Source organism: Aphelocoma coerulescens, chromosome 1A (assembly GCF_041296385.1).
Source record: "Aphelocoma coerulescens isolate FSJ_1873_10779 chromosome 1A, UR_Acoe_1.0, whole genome shotgun sequence".
In the NCBI taxonomy this organism is placed as follows: Eukaryota; Metazoa; Chordata; class Aves; order Passeriformes; family Corvidae; genus Aphelocoma; species Aphelocoma coerulescens.
The window spans coordinates 33,888,612-33,912,809 of NC_091014.1; the positions used below are offsets into that span (position 1 = coordinate 33,888,612).

At 36.0% G+C, this 24,198-nt stretch overlaps 1 protein-coding gene across 4 annotated transcripts in view; it reads left to right on the top strand.

The window, feature by feature from the left end:
• MON2 (MON2 homolog, regulator of endosome-to-Golgi trafficking) overlaps positions 1–24,198 on the top strand; it is a 65,892-nt gene that overhangs the window by 16,131 nt on the left and 25,563 nt on the right. For 3 of the 4 annotated variants that reach the window (XM_068998269.1, XM_068998245.1, XM_068998252.1), the window contains exons 3-22: positions 1,152–1,279; positions 2,095–2,226; positions 3,667–3,796; positions 4,360–4,457; positions 5,685–5,810; positions 6,587–6,781; positions 7,502–7,626; positions 8,014–8,153; positions 10,771–10,924; positions 13,398–13,627; positions 14,754–14,835; positions 15,547–15,728; positions 16,971–17,083; positions 18,177–18,281; positions 18,538–18,618; positions 18,706–18,779; positions 18,858–18,948; positions 20,163–20,264; positions 22,464–22,574; positions 23,238–23,413. In XM_068998269.1, coding sequence (XP_068854370.1) covers positions 1,152–1,279; positions 2,095–2,226; positions 3,667–3,796; positions 4,360–4,457; positions 5,685–5,810; positions 6,587–6,781; positions 7,502–7,626; positions 8,014–8,153; positions 10,771–10,924; positions 13,398–13,627; positions 14,754–14,835; positions 15,547–15,728; positions 16,971–17,083; positions 18,177–18,281; positions 18,538–18,618; positions 18,706–18,779; positions 18,858–18,948; positions 20,163–20,264; positions 22,464–22,574; positions 23,238–23,413 — 2,575 coding nt within the window. The remainder of the gene's footprint in view (positions 1–1,151; positions 1,280–2,094; positions 2,227–3,666; positions 3,797–4,359; positions 4,458–5,684; positions 5,811–6,586; positions 6,782–7,501; positions 7,627–8,013; positions 8,154–10,770; positions 10,925–13,397; positions 13,628–14,753; positions 14,836–15,546; positions 15,729–16,970; positions 17,084–18,176; positions 18,282–18,537; positions 18,619–18,705; positions 18,780–18,857; positions 18,949–20,162; positions 20,265–22,463; positions 22,575–23,237; positions 23,414–24,198) is intronic. The other variant, XM_068998261.1, reaches the window with a different exon arrangement.

The window sequence follows — 24,198 nt, forward strand, 5'->3', positions numbered from 1 at the left end:
ACTAAAGTATATTTTTGTAGTTGTTTCATTTTTTTTTCTGAATTAGTTGTAGTGATGCTTAATAGTAAAGATCATGTTTGCATTTTTATGTGAGAATGTATTTTTTGTTTGTGGTAACTACTGTCCTCTTAAAAGCGTGTGAAACTTTCCATGAATACATTTCTTCTACTACGCATAGACTAAAACAAAGTTATGCCATTCAATTTAAGAACACACATTGGACTTCCAACTGTGAGGAAATTTTTAGTGTCTGAAATGGTGATGAGTGGCTAAAATCTTAGAAGTTTGCATGAATCAACAAACATACCTGCAAATGGAAAACCATTCATCAGTCAGTCATGCTTTCCTTTAATATTTTAAAAAATTTTAATACTTTCATATTTTTAAATTTTATTATCTCAGATTTCTTGAATTACTTTTATGGGAAAAAACTGTTTTAAATGCCAGTGTAGAATGTTGTATTCATTATGAAGCTTTTTCTCCTTAACAAAAGAAAGGAAGGGAGAGAGAAAAGTTTATGGGAACTGGTTTTCTTCTGGCAGAAGTTCATTTTAAGAAGCTACCCTTTGCCACTAAAACACCATTTAACAAATTCACAGCCAGGTGAACATACCCTGGATACAAACAGTCCAGTCTCTTTTTCCACCTGTTTTGTCAGTCCAGTCTCTTCCTGCTCCTGTTTTGCCGGTGGTAATTTGCTCTTCCCCTTCCTGCCCTGTGGCTTGGAATGTTGCTCTGTGCCACACTGTGTTGCTCCTGCATTAGGTGCTGAGGTGAAGCAGAGCAGAAGGACAATGCTACCAGCCTGAGACTGGTTCCTGTGGCAAGGCCAGGGAAGCTCTGGAATTGGCAGAACCTTACACCTTCTTGCTAACCACATGGACTCTTAAGTCGATGTTTTGGATTTGGAAAGTTGCTTGAGTGTGTAAGGGAGAAGGTGCTTGGAATTTGAGCCTTGGCCAGGGTAATTGTGGAAGTGAGCTGTGTCAGCCCAGTGTCTGTCTTCACTTGGTTCTTCCCTGTGGTCCACGTGTAAATCCCAAATTTCCAAGACTGGAGATTGCTTTTTGTTAATAGGTGGGATTAACAGTTTTTGCACTGTATTTTTCAAAGTATTAAACATTGACTGCTTCCGTATTTCTTTTTGAAAGCATTGAAAGAGAACAGCTCAGAGGTGGTTCAGCCTTTTCTGATGGGTTGTGGAACAAAAGAACCAAAGATCACTCAGCTGTGTCTAGCAGCCATACAGCGGCTCATGTCTCATGAAGTTGTTTCAGAGGTAAGATCAATCTTTATACAAAACCATAGATATTTCAGAGTGAGAAATACCTCAAACACAAGGTGAATGAGTTGTTTTAGGAGGTTCTTCGTGTTATAATGAACATAGCCCACAAAATATTTTACTTGCATCTGTTCTTCAGTAATCTAAAATAAACCATTTTACACCATTAAAAAAAAAAGGTGAGGAAATATTAGTAACTTCTAGAAGGAAATTCATGAAAATTGAAACCAGCAAATTTAGTTCACATTCTTACACTGCAGGAACTGAACATGTAATGGACCTTGTGCATCCACAAAATATACTCTGTGCAATAAAATTATTGTGCTTTTGTTGCAGTTTATTTTTTAAATAAGGTAAAATGGATGCACACTTTCTGCAGCAGTAAATGTCATGATATATTATGGTACTGCATATATAGTATGTTAGGAAGCTGGTAAAAATAATGCTGTTAAAATACACCTTCAGTTGTGTTTGTGTAATATAAAATTACACTGTTTTCTCTCTGATATGAGTGAATTCTGAGGGTAAAATATATTTTTATTGTGTCTTCCATATTTCCAAGTAGAAAATTAAGTACATGCTTTAATTTGTGGTACATATTAAAACATTTCTGCTGTTGATTCTTTAAAAATACTTTGGGAAGCTTGTGACAATGAAATTGCCTTTATATTCTCAATGTAGTGCTATGGTATAGACAAACAGGCACATTCAGTTATGATATGCCTTTATGACAGTGATATTCTTACATATGTACACATGATATACCAGTATGTAAATATTGTAATAGTTGGCAAAAAATTATTTCTTTGTAGGCTGCAGCAGGAAACATTATTAATATGCTTTGGCAGTTGATGGAGAACAGTCTTGAAGAACTTAAATTGCTCCAGACAGTTCTTGTACTTTTAACAACCAATACAGTTGTGCATGATGAAGCACTGTCCAAGGTAAGAATTTGTTGGTGTCAACTATAGAACTTAAAATATCCAAGAGGAAAAATGGGGGAAAAAAAGCACGTGAAAACAATGGACGAGGAGGGGGGTTTCTTGATTCTATTGTGTCCATATTGTCTTTATGACTAGACTCTGAAAACAGGATTTCTTTTAGCTTCCTTTTCCATGTGTTTTGTAATTCCTCCACAGTAATACATTTCTGACTTAATAGGAACTTGAAATAAAAACACTGGGCCAATGCCTGTCCTTCTCATTTGTTAAATTTGTTGTGTGTTTTTGAACTGGAATCAGAGCACATAGCACAGTGTAAATTCTCACTAATGGAGAAAATGTTAAAAGAAGCTGCCTTCCCCCCTGCCTTAAATCTCTTTTGAAAGCAGTCCAGTTATTGCTCTTTCAGTAAGAAGTTTAGCTCGTAGTTTTAAACATGAAACATTTTGGATTTTATGTTTCAACTAAAACAAAAAATAAGGACCTGTCCATTTTAATTTAACTTTTAAGATACTTCTTTTTGAAGAAGCAACATTGTTTACCCATCTGTGAGTTGTGAAACTCTGCTTGAAGTAAATTTGTCTTCTAGATTACATGGGAGAAAATTGGTTTCAGCCAGTAGAGTGTTCATGTTTCAGTCAAGTTGTTTTAAGATTTCAAACTGATGTGGAAATATCATATGAACAGAGTCCACAAATCATAGACATGAAAAAGAGGCAAAAGAAAATTCTGAATCTTGTGTGGCTCAGAGCATGTAGCGCTGTGGCTGGGTGTGGTTGAGGTTCTTGCAAGTGCAAGAACACAGAATACGGACGTAAGAACAAGAAACACAGGTTTCACTGCACATACAGATGTTAATTTTCAAAATTCATTATAAAATAGGTAAGTATTAAACTGTGAGTTAGAGGTAATAATAAAATCCAATGGGAAAAAGTATTCAGGTCATTGCCAGCACAATGACACATTAAAATGCATGTCTTAGGAATAATAGCAGTCAAGGCAACATGATTGTGAAAGTATTGTGATTCAGTGTAGGAGAGGAATGACATTTTAGCTTTGGAGTTGACTGACTTTTCTGTGATTAACCTTACAATCCTAATGTCCTTTTGACATTAATATCCATACAGGTTGTTCTGTGTGATGATTACTGTGTATTCTCTGTGATGACTGTACTTTTTATTGGCACATCGTAATGTCTTCAGTTAATACCACTTTCTTCTTGACTTTGGGGAAGATTATTAAAGAGTTTTTTGGCTAGGGTAATCCATGAAACTTATTCTGGTTCTTCGAATTTAAAATTATTAAGTTGTTTTTTTTTTCTGGGCAACCTTTTGACAAACTTAGCAGAAAGCATTCCTTAGTCCATCAACCTTCTTGACTCTTAGCTAAAAGATTAAATGTATTGTTGTAAGGTGATATTTTTTCTGTTTTTTTTCCTTTCAGGCAATTGTACTTTGCTTTCGATTGCACTTTACAAAAGATAACATCACAAATAACACTGCGGCAGCCACAGTGCGGCAGGTAGTTACTGTCGTGTTTGAGAGAGTGGTTGCTGAAGATGAACGATATAAAGGTGGGCATACTGCTTACTCAGCTTGCTTTTATTGATCTGCTTTTTGAGACACATCAGATGTTTCTCTTTCGGATAAAGAAGTAGTAAAATGTCTATAGATGTTATAAAAATGTCTATAGATGTTATACAGACATCATTAATTTTAACTGTCTTTTATACACTTATTTGTATTTAAAGGAGGCTAAATCCTTTGCCATTGTATCAGTCCAATTCAGTACACCAATATATAAAATGTAGAATTTTTTTTTTTCTTTTCAAGCTATGAGAACTGGTCTTCAGGTTAGTACTGTGAAAGGATTTGAGGTGAGGGTGTCCTTTAAGGTGAATGTACCGTAGATTACTGAGTGGGAAATACGTGGCAGTAGTAGTTTTGAAGAGAACATTTGAAAGAAGTGCTTGGTATTGATGATCTTTGGTAGTCAATCTAATGTTTGTTTCTATAGACTTGATAAGTTGCAGGAGAAGTACCTGGCCATTCTCACAGAATATTTCTGTAAGAACAGTTAATGTGCATTTGATTTTTAACAGTTCCTGTGTTCACAAAACTTTGGTTTTTTGCACAGATGCTATTGACCAGCCAGCTGCAGTTCAAGGGAATAGTAATAGAAGATCTGTCAGTACACTGAAGCCATGTGCTAAGGATGCATATATGCTTTTTCAGGTAGTTGGGGAGCATATATTTATATATTTGCAGTTAAGATTGGGTGCTTCTACATCTCTTTAAGAAATTTAAGTAATTTGCTGTTGGCATGTTGACAATGTCCTTCACCAGAGCTTTGGGCTTTCTTATGTGTATTTATTGAAATTGGTCATGATATGCTGTATTACAGGGGAATGGTGGGAAAATGAAGACACAGTGGTCTTGGACAATGTTTTACTATAAATCTTAAATAATAGCTAAGCATACGTGTCTCCATTAAATTCAGGATTCTTATTTCTGTGAGCCTGGGGTGGGCTGACCCTGATCGGACTCTCAAGTGCCCACCAAGCTGCTCTACCATTCCCCATCCCAGCTGGATGGGGAGAGAAAATAAGATGGAAAACAATTCATAGGTTTTTTCATAAGGCAGTTCACTAAAGCAGAAGGTTGCATGTGCATAAGCAAAGTGCATCAGCAAGCAATGTTTAGCCCCTTCCTGAGAAACAGGGCTTCAGAATGCATGGCATTTGCTCCCAAAGGTGAACATTGTAAATAACTAATCCCTTCCTCTTCCATTTCTTAGATTCTATAACTGAGGTTAACCAAAGACATCTTTGGTTAATTTGGGATGACCTTTTTTGTGTCCCCTCCCAGGATCTTGCCCAGCCTCTTGGTGGCAGTGGGGGGAAATCTTGAGAGACAGTGCTGAGGCTGTGACAGTGCTACTCAGATGTAGTCAAAACACTGGTGTGTTATTAGCACCTTTCTAGCTACCAATGCAAAGCTCAGCACTTCGAGGGCTGCTATGGGGAAAATAAACTCCATTTCAGCCAGACCCAAAGCAGAGCAAAGCACTACAACTGCAGTTCAGTCCTGTTTCTTGTGCTTGGTGTTGGACGTAAAGGCAAGTATGTAGTGAAAAGACATAGTTGTATTCATGACACCAGTAAAAATCTTCTCGACTTAGCAAATTCACTGGTTTTGAGAGATTTCTGAGGGCGGGAATGAACACACATGCTACAAGGATAGCAACATAGTTTAAAATTTCTTTTAAACGTTTTCTGTGCTTTATAACTTATGTAAAAAAAGTATTTAAAGAAAAATTACGTAGTAATCAGAAAACTAGTCACAAAAGAGGAGAGCATATCATATCCAGCAATATCATCACCAATTTCATTATAAACTCTGGAAACTTTCTTGGTACAGGACTGTACAGAGAATGTAAATATTATTATGTTTCTTTCCAAGGATCTTTGTCAGTTAGTTAATGCTGATGCTCCCTACTGGCTCGTGGGTATGACAGAAATGACACGGACATTTGGCCTTGAACTTCTTGAGTCAGTCCTCAATGACTTTCCACAAGTGTTTTTACAAGTGAGTAGTTCTTAGATGGAAAACAGTAAGACTTTTGTTCACATAGGTAGTAAAATCTGCACTTCATTAAATCCTCTTTAATTTAGCACAAATACTGTTTTCCTGAAAGACTTGTAGCTTTTATGTATTCAGGGGGGGCGGTTTAACAGAAAAGTTCCCTGTGCTTTTTGACCATGTTTTTCTATTCCCAAACACTTTACTTATGTTTATACATTTTGTAGAGCATGTTTTAGTCTGTTCCACTTTCGGTTTTGCTGTTTATATCTCCTCCAGAGATGTATTTTCTTATCTTGCCTGATTTATGACAGCTCTGTAACTAAATTTGTGGAATTGTTATTTCTACAAAAACATTAACCTCACCCCACTTGTAAAGTAAGAATCATGACTGTGAATTGCATGCATCTACTGCATATAAATGCACTGTAATCCTGCAGTAATGTGTTTTAGCTGACAGTAGGTAAATTTAAAAAATTTATAAATATATAAGTGATGTATTAGCAGCCTATTTCAACTTGCGAAATACAAGAAGAGGAGTGCATGGCATGAACCCGACCATTGTAATTTCATGCTTTTTGATAGCTTTATAATGGTGTCTGCAGTTCTGCCTTTTCATTTCATGAATTTAATCATGAAATCATTTCATGATTTTAATTTATACCAAGATTTACATTCAGACTGCTTGATCATAACTGCAAATGTAAATAAGATGCATTATCAGAGCTACTGGTAGCAATTAAGGACTATCAGCATATAACTTTTTCTATTTTCTTTTTCAGCATCAGGAATTCAGTTTTCTTCTTAAAGAAAGGGTATGCCCTCTTGTTATAAAGCTCTTCTCCCCAAATATCAAATTCAGGCAAGGTTCCACCACCTCTTCTTCCCCAGCACCAGTGGAAAAACCATACTTTCCCATCTGTATGCGTTTGCTGCGAGTAGTTTCTGTTTTGATTAAACAGTTTTACAGTTTGCTGGTAAGAATGTGCTCAAATCTTCTTTATGCAGTTTTATTTTTCTATGTATATGCCAGTGCTGTGATCAGTAGTAGAATTGATTAGTTCTTGGGAAGTGTTGATGTCTACTGAGGGAAGAGAAGGCTAAATACACTGTTCCTCTTAAGTGGATTTGTGCTTACATGTATTCTAAATGTATGATTTTGTTAATCATGGGCTTGTATGAATTTCATAATAGATTAGCTGTTGTCTTTTCTCTATTTAACTGCCTTTCAAGTTTTGGGAACCTTTTGATCTTCTGTTGTTTGCCTGATTTTAGATAATGATGATTACTGTGCCTTGTTAATACTTTCTAAGAGGCTTTTGACTTGAGTTGCTAAAGCTGTTGATAGAATGTGGGTAAAAAACACATCTGTTATGTCCTGAGTTTGGGGTATTTCCTAAAAAAGATACTTCTCTGTTTCATTTGTTTCCTGTAGCAAATGTATGACCTTTATTGCAATGTCTGTGAGGAATTTAACTCCTTCAGTACAACTGCATATGTGGTTTTAGCTTGTCAAAAATATTATTATTATTAGTTCTGTTTTTATATAATTCTGAGTAAATACTCATTCAAGGGGTTTTTTTTAGATTCTGTACAAATCTTGCTGTGATAGGACTCCTGAGATGAAAGATTTTTTGAGAAAATATTTTGTAGGAGGTTTTTTCTTTTTGCTAATTATTGTAAACTATATGTTTTAGGTAACAGAATGTGAAATCTTTCTGTCATTGCTGGTTAAGTTTCTGGATGCAGACAAACCACAGTGGCTACGAGCTGTTGCAGTAGAATCTATTCACAGGCTTTGTGTGCAGCCTCAGCTATTAAGGTATTAAATATATTGAGTTTTGCTTTTACATAAAGTTTAAGATATATTTTTATTATTTTTCTCTAATGGAAAATGCTTCCTAAAACATTGCAAATATGTAGAAACCTAAATGCAATAAGATCTTCACAATAATTTTGCATAATGCATTAGGCAATGCTTATTATCCAGGGAGGGCTGAATTATAGTTATTTGAGTATGTCTATGTCTTAGCAGTGTCAAAGGAGCATTTACCTAAAATTAAATATTATTGTTTACCTAAATATTTGCCATTAAAATGTGTTTTTAGTCTACAGTTTGGAGTGTGTGTGTGGGGGGGAAGTTGCTGTTAAAATATTCTTTTAGTCTCCAGTTTGTCAAATACTTTCTGTTTTATAAAATACTTACCAGGTCTTTTTGTCAGTCATATGATATGAAGCAACATTCCACTAAAGTTTTCCGTGATATTGTGAATGCACTGGGGTCCTTTATCCAGTCTCTATTTCTTGTACCAAGCACGGGGAACACATCAGCAACACCAAATCAAACTGGTAAAGCCTTGTCCTTACTATTATTTTATTTTTCCATTGTTTTCTTGTAATAATGAATTATGTTTTGATTCAGCTCTGGTACAGCTTTGTACTTCCGTATTTATTTTGGTGATAAGCTAGCTTAAGACAAACTGGTGTTCTCAGCTCTGGTATTTTCTAGGGGATTTTAGCTACCTGTATTGTGGGGAAGGTGTAGACCCCAGTCAGCAGAGCAGTGTTCCTGTCTTGATTCCTGTTTCTGCAGTGACCCAGCTCTTTGTTTCACAACTTTTCAGAGGGAAATTCTGTTGGAGTTATTTCTAATTTCTGACTATAAAAATGTGTCTGACTTCTGTCTCCTTGTGCGGGGATGTCATTTATGGCAGTGTGTAATTTAAGAAGTAAGACAGTGTGTGTTTGTGGGGGGCAATCACTAATTCTTCTGAATGTTCAAGGCCAAAACTGGACTGAGGGAGCCAAGAGGTAGAATGAAAGATGTGTATTTTACAAATGGTCTCTATCTTTTTTGTAAGCTGAAAACAGACACTTACTGAAATTAACTTGATTGTCTTTTCTTTGCAGCCAGGATTTTGACATTTCACTATGTATTTGTATTTTAATAAGAAGAAATGATCATCCTGTTAATGCCTTTGCAGGTGTTTATGTCCAAGTTAAAGCTCTCTGCTTCTTTCTGTAGTTCTGGAAGCAGAGCCCTCAGCAACAAACAACATAAAAATAATTTGTAAGGGTGTGTCTTGGTATGCCTTCTTTCAAGAGATAAAAGCCAAATAATAAGTGTAATTATTGTCTATCATATCTGCTATTAAATTAAGAAACATTGAAAAGTTTAGGTTTAGACTCGCTGCTTTCAGTGTTCACTCATGAAATTGTATCCCATGCTGGACTTAGAAGTGATAGCATGAGGAAATTTGTGTGAGTGTCTGTTGTTCTGTAGTAGCTGTCTGAACAACAACTGATAGTACACTTCTATTAGTGTTATTTCTAGGTTAGCTTCATTATCTTAAAGTAAATCACAAGAGCACTTTTCATCACGTAACATGCACATATGAGAAGCCATTCTATAATACTCATTCTGGAAATGTAAATTTTGCCTCATGTGAAGCAGCACCGCAATAGGGTCATACCTCTAGTGCTGTTGCTATTTCTCTGGGTTATTATTTCAGTTTGTTTCCTATTTTCCTTTTCACTTCTTCTTTCTGCCTCAGTGTTTCTCATGTCACTTTCTCATGTGTGTATCTTTCTACCTTTTTTACTCCTATGGCCATATATGACAGGCAAAGAGCAGATCAGTGCAATGTAAGTTTCAAACAGAGTCTTCTGATTATAGCAGCAATCCTCTCATAGCAGGCTGTCTTTTGGAATCATAGAATGGTTTGTGTTGGAAGAGACCTTCAAGATGATCTAGTTCCAGCCCCCTGGCCATGGGCAGGGACACCTTCCAGTAGACCAGAAGCCTTATTCAACCTGGCTTTGGACATTTGCACTCCTTATAAACCTGATTTTTGAGCCGCAGTCTTGCAACAAGCTGCCTGTTTCATAGAAGTTGAAAGCTGCGTCTACTGAAGTTCTGTGTCACTCTTAGTATACTGGGCAATGTTTACCACCCACTTTAATGGGCTAGATTAATACAAAAATAGTTGTATATGTCTGACTGCACAGTGGGATCATAGAAAATGACACCAGTGTGTGTTAGTGGCAGAGTTTGGTTAACTATTTGTGTTTAGCAGCATGATTTTTTGGTTTCAGTCTGTTAAGTGTTACTGTGTTGAAGTGTATGCATAAGCTTCTGCATATTCACATTGCCTAAATTAGTAGTTTATTGTCTAAATTAGTAGTTTACTTTCCACATATTAAAAGCAAGCACACCAAAATGACAGGTACACTGTGAGTCGCCTTCCTGGGGACTCTGCTCTCTCTCCCCATTGTCTCTTTAGAAAGAATCTGAACTTGTGGGACCTATTCTTAATAAGTATAGATGTCCTTCTCTATGAAGAAAGTGTATATATACAGAATTCCTTGTTCTTTTAGCTGCTTTTTTTGGCTTCCTCGGTTGGCACTAAAATTTGTGCCTTCCTAGCTGTTGGTTAGCACACTGTCAGCTCTTCCCTGTTGAGGTTTGTTTTATTCTACCATGGCATGGAACAGATTCAAATGTTGCCATTCTCGATTCTCGCAGTTTTTGCATTTCTGAAATCTTGAAAGTTTGTTGTTGGAATAATTAAACTTTCTAACTCTACTGAGTTCTAGATGCAACTGCATAAATAATCCTTAACTTTCAAGTGTCTGTCTGACTCTTCAGTAAAACATACATTGTTTCATCAAGACTCTGTAAGTTTCATTCATTCACAGAATGTTATGAATGTTTCTGTACCTTTCACAGAAACATTACATTCTGACTGGAAATTAGGCAGTTGACATCAATGAACTGCACATAAGATTATGTTTTAGACAGCAGAGGGAGCTCAGAAATAGTTTTTTGTGTTGTTGTTGGTTTTTGTTATTGAACTGGGTGTCTTCAGATTAATCCTGGTGTCTCAAAAATTAAATGTAGAAAAAGGATGTTTGCTGATCACAAATATGAGACTGGTTGATTTTATCACATTGTTTTTCTGAACAGGAAGCAATGCATCAGGGAATACTGGCTCAGCACAAACTAACCCAGGAGTGCTTGGAATGGGCGGAGGTGCAACTGTATTACCTGCCTTTGAGTACAGAGGCACTTGGATACCCATCCTGAATGTAACAGTACAAGGCAGTGCTAAAGCTACATAGTGAGTACCTCTATCTTTTTGAAAATGTTTGTAACAAGTATTTTTATTTTCAATTCAGTGATTTAAGGTTTTTTTTTTACTAGTGGATATTGAGGTCTTGGTTTCACTGGCATTGAAGTATATTAAGAATTTTCTTTGTTGGTACCATGAGATGTTCTGATCTTTTTGCTTTTTTTTCTGAATGGCCTGGATGCTGATTGGAATGTCCCCTATGGTTTTAGCATCAGTTGGATTTTGTTTTCCTACCATACTATCTGTATTAACTCTTCAGTTTTAGGCCTCCTGCGGTATATAACAATTTTGGAATACCTGTTGCTGCATTTTGTAATGGCAGACATGCAGGGCATTAAGCAAATAGGACATCAGTGGGAATGAAAAATAGCTTTCTCACACCAGCATTACTGTATTTAGAGTTTTTATTGAGCAGGATATTGCGGTAGATACTGGTCTGGTTGTCTTTTCGAACAAGATATTGACATATATACCAAGGCTAGATTGTGAATGCTCCTTAGAATGGCCAGTTATTTTGTCATGACTTTGTACAATGGAGACAGTGTTCTCAATTTAAAGCTGTGAATACTATGTTAGTTTTTAAATAGTGCAATTTTTTTCGTATCAGTCATGACCATTGAGGGACAAGCTCTTCCACACCTGTAGTTATTTGTACCACCATAAAATTGTGGCATACTAAAATTCAGTGAAATCTGCCTGGATCTCAATATTTTTAGAGTAGGAACTCCTTTATCTGCCTTTGAGATGCAGAAGAAAAAGAATTCATCCTCAGATTTTAATAGTTTATGTGTATATGTTGACTTTTTGTTCCAGAAGTGGACATGAATTTTTTTTAGCTTACCTGTCTGTTCTCGGGGAATGCAAATTTTTAATGTGGTCAGCTACTATAACCTCTACTTTTCTTCCTTTTCTTTTTCTTACTTTCTATTCTTAACTGGCTCAAGACCCTTGCAGCCACCATCATAGTCTGTCCTGCTCTAAACTTGCTTATGTTTTACCTTTGGATACTTCAAGTGACTCTGATGTTCTCTGCATAATTTTTGCATTTTTTCTTTTGTATAACATACCAGAGTTGTCACAAGCATTTCACACCAGTTTTTTTCTCCTATCTTATATTTTTTTCTGTAGTCTCTGTATGTAAGAAGATGACTTGCTGTAATGGGTCACATTATTCTCTTCTGCTGCAATTAGATTTTCATACAATGGCCACATCTGATACTTTTATACAAGCTTCTCCAGACCACTATGCCTTGTCTTCCCCTTTACATAAGGAACTAAGTGTTTTTAAGAGGAGTAGACAAACTATTCAAGACTTTTCACAGCCATTGCCATGTAACAGTAACAACTCATGTGATTTATTCAGTAGTTAGTGTTTCCTGTTCGAAAATAAGACAACATGACCTCTACCTCACAAATATATTGTAACTATAAAATCCATTAATAATTTTAATTAGACCTATATATATATTCACACTTACTTGTATACAGGGGGCGAAATACTGACCATTTGATTTAGCTGTAGTTCCTGTGACCCCAGATATCTGAGGCAGCTATCTTCAGGAAATTAGAGGTAGTAACTGAAGTGTGGCGTGTTTGGGAGAAGGAAAAATTTGTGCAGATGAGAGTGGTGACACTACAGTATAAACATGTCTTTGATATATTTTAGCTGGAATATGTAGCTTTTTTAAGAGTAGTTTGTAGAGTAAAAAATGATAAATAATGATTGTTGTGGTAGCAGGTAGTTTTTGCAACAGACTGGCTCTACTTGTATAGATGCTGTTGCTGCATCAGCTATAATTTCTGTTGGATTTGTAACTCAGCAGTTCTTTATGTACTTTTAAGGTAAAAGTTGGAGAAAAGTGGCAATGAGCCTGCTGTTCTAGCATAATGTTTTAATTGCTTGCTTTTCAGCAGCGAATCATGTAGACATGTTTTCTTTGTACAAATAACTTCCAGTGTTTACCTATGCATGTAGGTGATGAATATTTGGCCATGTGATATCTAACTATGTACAGGCTTTTCTAGTCATGTGGACTCAAAGATAATGAGAATGTCTGACTTGTTCTCAATTTGTTATAACTATGTTCACACTGTCACGACTTTCAGATGTATTTCCTCTCTTGTTCCTACATACTTGTATTCTGAATAAGTTCTCTTGCAATGGCTCTAAGTAAAATAATAATGCAAGTAGAATTATTCATGGTGCTAGCTTAAATGTGTTAGTTTTTAAAAATATTTTTTGCAGGTCTGTACTCAGGGTTTGTACCCTTTTGGTTACTGTCTTATTTAGTGACTCATTTACTCTTTTACTTAATGACTTAAAGGTTTTTTTCTTGAGTTGCAATAAATATTGAAGGATTGTATTTGGGGTTTGTTTGTACTTAACATTCATTTGGAATCTTATTATTGTTTTTAAAAACAGTGGTATTGCTACACACTTGTGATGTTTTCAATTTTTTAGTCTGGAAATGCTGGACAAAGTAGAGCCACCTACAATCCCTGAAGGCTATGCAATGTCAGTGGCATTTCACTGTTTGCTGGATCTTGTCCGTGGTATCACTACCATGATTGAAGGAGAGTTGGGAGAGGCAGAAACCGTCATTCAAACCACAGCAGAGGCAACCTCGTTACCAGCACAGTCTTCAGAGCAAGAATTGCAGTCTGTTTCTGACCAATCAGAGAAAGAACTAGGTATCTGAAAATGCAAACACTATATGAAATACAATTTTATAGAAAGCAGATTTTAAAATTTCATGCTTTTTTGCTTAAATTTATTGATTCTTATTTATAGATAAAAACTTTCAATGAAGTGTTGGGGTTTTTTTAATGGAACAGTAGTTCCATTAAAAAAATACTTGACTTGAAGTTCTGCTTTTGGCTTGACACTGAGATCTAAGGTCACAAGAGACAATCTGACTGACAAAAATGGAGTTATGACCACATTAAAGAAAAATCTATTTCTAGTAACAAGATGAAAAGAATGTTTTAATGGAGAGATTTTTAAGTAAGATTGCAGTATATAGAGGACTTCTTTAAAAGCAGAACTGATGTGAACTGAGGATTCTCTTTGTGGAACATATGGCGAGTCTGTATAGCAGTGTGTATGTACAGAAAGACTTGTGTTTGAACAGTGAGTCGGGCTCGTGCCTCAGGAAGCCAAGACTGCAGCTGAAGTTTGAGCCGAGGCACCGGGACTGCCGAAAGGAGAGGAGGGGGAAGCAGAGGGCTTTGCCCCGGGCTCTGCCTTGGGAGCCGGGAGCTCTCCGTGGTGCTGTGGAGCGCTGGCTCCGCCCAGGGGCTTGGCATGGCCCGGTGGAGAGAGGGAGGCGTGCAAATGGGCTCGGCCGTTTGCTAGAATTAATTACAGAATTGTAATTAAATCTGTAATTATTAAATTACAGAAACAAAAAAGTTATGGAGAACTATAGATACCACGGGAGAGTATTTTTACTTCACAGCAAAATTTTACTGAGTTTCATGTTCCACGTTTTTGCATTTCTGAATGTTTATTTTTATAGACAAAGATGAAAAATGGTCATATATACACCATGGTAAGATGGATTTTGGTGGGGTTTTTGGTGTTATTTAGAAAAAGCGTTGTACTAGTGACTTAGTGACTTTTTTTTTTACCTCAGAAAATGTTACTTTAAATGCAAGCTGTTTAAATAATACTGGTGTGAGTGTGTTTCTTTATGCACGCATATCTGGCTGTGTAAACATAAATACAAAAACACACTTTAAAAGATGCAGTAGCAAGCATTTTGTTTGTGATACTACTGTGTTTCTGCTATAAAAAAGTTTATATATTTCTTTTAAGTTAGCAGAGCCGTCTGGGAAGAGATGGTGAACGCTTGTTGGTGTGGTCTTCTGGCTGCTCTATCCCTCCTACTTGATGCAAGGTATCTGGTCTTTCATGTCTCTTGATTTTTCTAAGTTGATATTCCAAGCTATATTTCAAACTGGCTTTTGATACCAGTCAAATTGACAATTGTCAGCGTAAGTGCTGTTCCTGGCATCTGAGCAGTCAGGTTTGTGGCTTAGACTGAATGAGTAAATGACACAGAAGTCTCCAGAAGTCCAACATCATCAACCTTTAATGTATTTCAGTATAGAACAATTAATTGCATTTTCAAAGTGTTGCATTGAAACTATTTAAATTATCTTTATTTCTTTTTACTTTGCCTGCATGTTTCAACATATTGAAGTGATTCCATGTCCTGATACTGCAGATAAGAGACTAAGTAATGTCTTGGTACTTGTTAGTACTATCTAATCTTTAAAGTGGGAAAGCTTTTTACTATATAATGACTGTGGTAAATTAACTGTCTCCTTCAAAGAGCCTTTTGTTATCAAACACCATTTTCTGAAATTAATTTTAAATATCTTCTCATAGTCTCATTTACCAAGTCACTTGAGAAGTAAAGTCCAATTTTGTAGGAAGTAGTTGTAGTTTGTAATTCTGAAGAATTTTGTTGATTGGTTATTCTTGTTCTTCAATATTTATAGTGTTAATGGGTTTAAAGTATACATTCTTATGGCTTCCAGTTTTGGTTAGCTGCCTGCTTCTGTACTCTGTATTAATTATTGCTGAACAATGTGTACTCTTTCAGCACTGATGAAGCTGCCACTGAAAATATTCTAAAAGCAGAATTGACCATGGCTGCACTTTGTGGAAGACTGGGTCTTGTAACATCAAGAGATGCCTTTATCACTGCCATTTGCAAAGGATCCTTGCCTCCTCACTATGCCCTTACTGTATTAAACAGCACAACTGCAGCTCTGTCCAGCAAATGTAAATATATAAATTTTTCTTAATTGTGGTTTTTTTTGTATCATCCTCTAAACACAAATTTTTTCAGGATGTGATTCCAAAGACATGCAGCTGTCGTATTTGGCTATATTAAAGTAAGTTAGAATCCTCAGACAGCACCTACATCACCTGCTTTCCAGAGCTGGTTAGTCTTGACGCATTTGCTGAGTATCATTCTGATCAACCTAAAACTTCCTGAATGCTTAGCATATGTCAGAAATTCAAATTCTAAGGAGATCTGTCTACCATTGTAAAGATCTGCTAGGATGTGTAATTAAGGCATTCAAAATCTGAAAAGGTCTCTGGGCAACTTGGATTCTAAAGCTTTGGCTAGAACATCCTGCATTTGTGATGTACTACAGTCTTTTCCACAATTGTCTAGTGATGGTAATACTTATTGCTTAAGTGGAAGATCTAAGTTCTGGGCTCTGTTCAGCCTACAAAAAGCTGAATTGATGTGTCCCACATCGTGAGAGAATGTTGCAATTCATAGTAGTTGCCAGTTGAGGACGTACTCTGTTTCTAACTTTGAAAGTGAATTACTACTTACTAAGAAAGGCAACTACCTGAAAAATAGACAGATGAATCTAACATTAGATCTCCTAATATAAAACAAAAATATCTTACTCTGGGAACAAGGACCAGCACCCTTAATTCAGTCCAGTGTACCAGCTAAGTGTATTATTAGATTGTAAGTCTGTGAAGGAGTGTGCACGACTGAGCTACACAAATATCTATAGAAACAAAGCAGGGAACCTCAGGTATTTTCTATAAGTTGCTCTTCTTTTTACAAGTGAGTTATAAAATTGGTGTCCTGAAGTCTCATATTGGAAAAATATCATGATACAGCGTTGATGACACCTTCATTTTCTGAGTGCACTAGTACAATGGTAGTACATGGTGATACCATTTACACGCAATTACTACCAAAATCTTGAGTTGAGACAGTCTCGTGCTCAGATCTTAAGCATAAATATTTCAGTCTTGACATAAAATATATGAATGTATTGCAAGCAATACCTAATAGAGTAATTGCTGGATCTTTAACTCTCTAGGGCAATGGCATAGTAATCCAAATATGACTAAAGGTGTCAAAGTGGGTACGTTAAAGCTAATACTGTAAAAAAAATTCTCTAGAGTGTATTTGCCAGAAGATGGTTCTTACTACAAGTAAATACTGGATTTTAAATTTGGATTTTTTTTTTCTTTTCAATTTTCCTCCAGCATATTCCATTCAGGGACAGAATGTTCAAATGATTAGTCCTTCAAGCGAGTCTCACCAGCAGGTTGTAGCAGTGGGGCAACCCTTAGCTCTTCAGCCACAGGGAACAGTTATGGTAAGTACAGTTTGTAAGTGATCTTACTTTGCTTAACTACTTCTTCCTGCATCTCAATGTGTCTCAAAAACAGGCTACAGATAAACAGCATTCTTACAAATAATGGCCATCTTAACTAATTGTCCTAAGGTTTTAATTTGGAACAGCACCGGACAGTAAAGTTCTGTAATTGCAGAGAAGTCTTAGTCTTGTTTTTTTTCTGACTTTTAGCTCAGAAGTTCCCATCCATTCCATTTGGAAAACTCTAGATCTCAGTTGTGTTATGTGCCTGTGTGTGAAGGTTCACTTAAGATAAACTGATTTTGTGGAGATAATGCAATTAAGCTGGAGTACTTGAACTTGTGTGTTTGATAATAATGTGAAACTCGGAGGAGAGGGCAGTGATGAAATCATAGAATCATAGAATGGTTTGGGTTGGAAAAGGGACCTTGAAGATCATCTAGTTCCAAATCCCTGGTGATGTGCAGGCACACCTTCCACTAGACTGGCTTGCTCAGAGCCCCATCCGGCCTGGCCTTGAACATTCACAGGGATGGGGCATCTACAACTTCCCTGGGCAACCTGTTCCAGTGCCTCACCAGCCTCACAGTAAAGAATTCTTTCCTAATACCAAAACCTATTTGCTTTCAGTTTGAACCCATTCCTTCTTGTCTTGTCACTACGTGCTCTTGTAAATAGTCTTGCCCCATTTGTCCTTGAAGTTCCCTTCAGGTACTGGAAGGCTGCAATTTAGTCATCCCTAAGCCTTTTCTTTTCCAGGCTGAACAATCCCAATTCTCTCAGCCTTTCCTTATAGGAGGGGTGTTCCACCCCTCTAAACATCCAGGTGGCCCTCCAACAGATCAATGTCCTTCCTGTGTTGGAGACCTGGATGCAGCACTCAAGTACTCATCTTCAGCCCCACCAAGATAAGACTGAGAGAAGGAGGAGAGATACTGAACTACTTCTCTAAAAAAATATATTTCACTAGTGCAAACAAAGTGTAATCTTGGAAGCACTTCAGTAAAAATTGGAAGTTTGCTAGAAACACTATCATTGTGGAATGATAAAAATTGTGTGGCTATTTGGTTGTTGTTGTTTTTTTTTTCCATAGTTGACGTCAAAAAATATCCAGTGTATGAGGACATTACTCAACTTAGCTCACTTCCATGGAGCTGTTCTTGGTACATCGTGGCAACTTGTCCTGGCTACTCTTCAGGTATCACAGGAAGTATTTATGCCTTGCTGTTATGCCTTGGTGTTTTGCTATGATTGGGTTTTCAGTTGCTCAGTGAGCAATAGAAGCAGCTTTGATTCTTCTCATGGTGTACTGTGAATTGCCTTGAATAAGTACCATAGCGTTTCTCTTGAGTTCTGTTTGGCTGGAAGGTTGGTGGCTAGCTTGAGTATAATGCTAATTTCTTCTCTGCCTGAAAAGGTTTTTCTGCTGAAAATGATCCTTTTGTATTTTTCAGCATCTTGTGTGGATTCTGGGACTGAAGCCTAGTGTTGGGGGTGCATTAAAACCTGGAAGAGCTGTGGAAGGGCCCAGCACAGTAAGCGTGATTGTTTGTTTTTCAATTAATGATTATGCAGTATTTTCAATTGCAATCTGTAAGACATATTTCTGCCTTTTTTTCAAGGTTCTGACTACAGCAGTTATGACTGATTTGCCATCTATATCCAGCATGATTTCAAAGCTTTTTGAAAACTCACAGTAAGAAACCTTATCTTATAAGTAAAATAATGTGAGTATATCAAACTCAACAGTGTTTTGATAGCAGTTATTTTTCAGGTACCTTGACGATGTGTCTTTACATCACCTAATAAATGCTCTTTGCTCCTTGTCTCTGGAAGCCATGGATATGGCCTATGGAAACAATAAGGTATAAAAAGACTTGTTTATTTTCTTTTTAGATGTTTTTGTGAAACAGGCAGAAGACTTGTACATTTATTCTTTAAGCTAACTATTTCTAATACTAAAACAGTAATACCTTTGATGCTCTAGATTAAAAAATTAATTATGAGCCAGAGAATGTCTTGTTTTCAATGGTTCATAGAGCTACTAAATTCTCTGAACATCCTCATTGTGTTCCTGTGCTTTTTGTTAATTAAGGAATGTCATGTGTTTCCATTAATAAGATTGTGGGTGGATGAAACTTTTAAAAACCCTTATAATTTCAGAGGTTAGGGATGCTGAGTAGCACAGTATGTTCTGTGAGATGCTCATTTTCATTTCAATTTTCTCATACAATGTACTTCAGAGAAAGCCTGAAAATTAGATATTAAAAACCTGGTAAGTCATATGTACTTGGGAAAACCATAATATTCATGTCAGCTTCAGTAAACAACCTTTAGCCCAGAAGGGTTAAAAACCCTGTGATTGGGTAAGATTGAATATATATTCCTCTAGTCATAATTAATCCCAGAGGAAAGTTTCTGAAAGTTTGTCCTTAATCTGTTACACTACAGATAATGAAGGCAGAAAACACATTCTACAATATTTTACTATTACAGCAACAGATAATGAACTAAAATAAGCAAAGTTTGTGTTTAAAATCAGTTGAAAATTAGAAAAAGAAATCAGCAGAAATGGGAAGAGAGAGTAATTTTAGTGCAATAGTCATTTTGACTATATGTTGATTTAAAAAAAAGTAAAACTGAAAGAAGCTTACCACAAATATTTGAATATGTATTTGATGAATGAGAAATTTATCATATTCCTCCAGAGCATTTATGAAGCAAATGAAAGATGAAGAATTAGGGTATTATGAAATGAAATATTCCAGATTGTTTGTTCACATATAATTTTAACTTGAAAAGTTGCAATGGGGGAAAAGGCTGTTCTGCTAGTTAAACATGTTATAAAGCTGGTTGGAGGGAGGACTGTGCAAACGCCAGGACTGTCAGTGCTCCGGTTTCTGTCAGACTGCTGCCCCTGTGTGGCTTCTCCTGCGGCACTGCGCTTGCTGCGGGAGCGTCCCAGCCTTCGCGGCCTGTGGGACGAGCTGCACCTTAACTTAGAAATTATCCCCTAGCACAATGCTCTCACCTTATCTCAGTTACCTCAAAGTCATGCCTTCAAATTCTATTTATTAAGGAACCATCACTTTTTGCTGTTGCTAAATTACTGGAAACGGGACTAGTTAACATGCGCAGGATTGAGATTCTTTGGAGACCTCTGACTGGTCATCTTCTGGAGGTAACTAATGGCTTTTATCACCTGTACTAGAATTTGGTCTGTATTAATGAAGATCTTGTGGAAATACGTTTTCAATTAAAAAAAAATTAAATTTAATTAATTAAATTTAAATTTAAAAAATTTAATTAAAAAAAAATTCTAAGTTGTAATTATATATTTTTGGTTTAGGTGCTTTATTTTTGCAACTCGAATGCATTATGATTTGAATTTAAAAGTGAATTTAATATTTAGATTACAATGTTTTAATATCTCTTGCTAACTTTGTCTTTATGGTGCCATCAGTCTTTATATGGTTTTGACACAGCAATGTTTAAAAAGATCAAGTAATTATACTTCATATAATTGTTGTAATTAAGGTAGTGCAAGCACGTTTTACTGTTTCACCCAGTACAAGTATTTAGGAAGATTCTGAGATAGATTGAAGCCAAGAGATTAACTGAGAAAGAGTTGAATTTTTTTTTTTTTAAATATATAAGCTAACATTTGAATGCTTTCTTTAAGAGAATACTGTTCAAATATAAAAATATGTCATAATCCTATTTCAGTTGCTTTAGTATTTTAACTTCAACACAAAAAATATACTTCTTCAAGGAAAAAATCATATGTTTTGAATTGAAAACTAAAAACAGGTGATTGAATGTAATTGTAGTTTTAATTCTCTACACAAGTATATAGGAGAGTAAAATGTAAGAACAGGGTTTAAGAGTGGGTAAAGGAAAAGGCTTTTCTTCCTCATATTTCAGAATGTATCAGACACTTCCTTAGCACCAGTGCATTATTTCAACTAGTATCAAGGGTTGGCCATCTCTATTTATAGAAGCCACATATTGCTTTATCTAGGAGAAAAAATTTGGATACTTCTGGGTTTAAAGTCATAAAGTACAGGCATCTCTTTCTCTTGTCTACAAGACAATAAGGTTCACCATCCACATCTTGAGACTGATTTTATCTAGGGAGCAGTCTTTCAGTCTGTTACCTGTGCACTGCAGATAATATGCCACTGTTTTGTAGGAAATACTGAGTCTTTCATTTTCTTTCAAAGTACTGCCTTATTTCCTTTGAAACCTAAGTTGCTGAGGTACAATAAGAAAGGAGGAAACATCAGCTATAATTCAATTAAACACAACCTGCGGAAATAACTCGTTCCCTGGTTCTGGAACTGGTTATCTGGACAGAATCAGAGCATGAAGTACTTAAAATTCTTTATTTTATATAAAGTTTTAAAAATGTAAGTAAATCAGGAGAGTGGCTATTTACTGTCTGCATTTTTAAAAATTAAGCTAGCTCTTCTACATTGTCCTCCTTTTCAGTTTGGCTAGTGGTTAATAAGAGAAAGGTCCACCAGTAAAAGCCTTATGATCCTGCCTTGGACTTGACTCTGGGTTCTCACACCATCAGAGCTAGGGCTGGAGAGGTGGGTGGGAATAACTGTGTAGAAGTCAATGGAACTGTACACTTCCCATATTACTTTGAGGGGAATGTATTAGATACAGCACAGTTCATACTAGCTATCTATGAAATGAATATGCATAATGTTTTTAATTTTTATATTCTAAAAAAAAGCAATTAGCAAAAGTGTTAAGCTTAGAGAATTTAGAGACAAAGAGAAATGAAGGTATGCATTTGAAACTCAAGTTTAAAGATGCTCCCTATTGCTTTGTCAAGTTTTAAAAATCATGGAGTGTAAGGCTTATTTTACTTTCAATATGTAGTTACTTTTTGTATTAGAGAGTATAGAAGACACTTTCTGGCTACTGTCATGTTCCTCACTTGATTACGTTAAGCAGTATGAGAAACTTCCAGTTTTGTAGTAGCTTTAGGTTAAGTTAAACCTGAGAGACTCAGGCATTTATTGAAGGGTTGTTTGGTGCTTTTTAATCAATCATTATCAGAATTAGCAGTTAATTTATTAATTTTGGAAAAATTATTGACTTGAATTATATATGTAACTTTCATTATGTTTCCTTCTGTGTCTTTCACTGCTTCCTATTGCTTCCTTATTCAGAAGGTATGTCTATCCAAATGATAAATTTTTTTTATTATGAAACCAAATTTTATCATTAGAGTTTTATTGTATTATTGTTAGACTATTGTATGTACATTCTAGTATAATTACAATACCAATTTTTAATATCTTAGATATGTTGAAATCTTGGTTAAATAAAAATGACTTTAAACAAAACATTGCTGTGTTTTCAGGTCTGTCAGCATCCCAACTCCAGAATGAGAGAATGGGGAGCAGAAGCTTTAACTTCTCTCATTAAAGCAGGACTGACATTCAGACATGATCCTCCATTATCTCAAAATCAGGTAAAGTAAGTTTAAGAGCAGATGCTTTTCTCCTTCATTGATAAAGCATCTTTACTATTTGAGTTTATAAGGTCTATAGCTGTAACATTCAGATGTAACTATTGAGAAACACCACATGCATTCTAATAAAGTATCCTCCTTCATTTTTCAAATACCTAACGAGTGGTGCTTGCATATTATGTCCATTTCTTAGAAAAAATTATGGGTCACCCTTAAGAGTGCAAACCAGAATGTTTAGAAGTATATATGTGATGCTATGGCAGGTAAAAAATGTGTTGCCTAACCTTCTAAATTACAGCTGTTCAGTTAATGATAAATAAAACATTTTAATATTTTTATTGAGGATCATTGGATAGTTTTTCCAAGGTCTCTTGAGTAGGGAGCTGAGTATATCCCTGTTGAGTGAGCATAAAGTTGCATGACACTTTTTATGCAACTGTAACAGCATCTGTAGCTACTTCCTGAGGAACCTGGAGAGCAGGAGCCAGGAAAGTAGATTTTCTGCAGACATCCTTTATGTTCTGAATTTGAGCATTAGTGAGTGAACTACTGAATTAGTTCAATGAATCTTTAATTTGTACTGTATGTTTTCACTTCACATAAAAATACTTCAGAATCAGTTAAATGTTAGCATCCTTAATATGCTTTACTGTTTACTTTTAGAGACTGCAGTTGCTTTTATTGAATCCACTAAAGGAGCTGTCAAACATTAGTCATCCTGACATCAGGATCAAGCAGTTGGAGTGTGTGCTACAGATTTTACAGAGTCAGGGTGACAGCTTAGGACCTGGTTGGCCATTGGTGCTTGGAGTCATGGGGGCAATCCAAAGTGATCAGGGGTAAGTGGTGGAAATAAAATTTTAAACTCATGTAAGATAACAGTAGAATCAATTCTGCTTATATTTTTGTACTTTAACAGCCACTTCAATAATCATAGTTTCATTGTAATTTTTGGCTTGTGAGAAATTTTACTCAACAAAAATACACTTTTTACTCTTCCTGAAGCAACTTTATTTTACTGAATTATAATATCTCCCAAAAGACCAGAATATTATTCCACTCTATGTTCTCCTGTGGCCAGTATGCAGTATACACTGAGGAGTACTCAGTGTGCCATTTCATTTGATCTTGACCATCTGGTGGACACACTGGTGCTTGCCAATAATTCTGTGTGAATCAGCTGTTGCTCAGAAGTATCTATTGTTTCTTTTTCTTCTTAAATCTTCCAGTAGTCCCTAGTGTGTATCTTCTGATTGCTCTCTCTTTTTCTTGAAGCCTTTATACCTAAATGGTTGCTGTAGCAGAAGGATGGAAGATTATTTACTGGCTGTGGGTAAATCCCTTGACTAACAAAATTGGCTCTGTTGCCAGCAGAGGTAGACTTGGTCTCTGCCCACAAGGGAAAGTGGGAGATGAACTTGCAAGGAGTTTTTTTGAAATGAGCAGTGAATTGAACATCTGACTTTGCAACTGTAAGCACAAAGAATTATACCCACACACTCAAACCATATTTATTATTTTTTTAGGTGCTAGTCAAGACTAGCAGCAGGATAGGTCATCATATAACTCTAGTGTCAGTAGAATTCTCCTTGGCATATCTCTCATTTTGTCCCACCTTAACTTT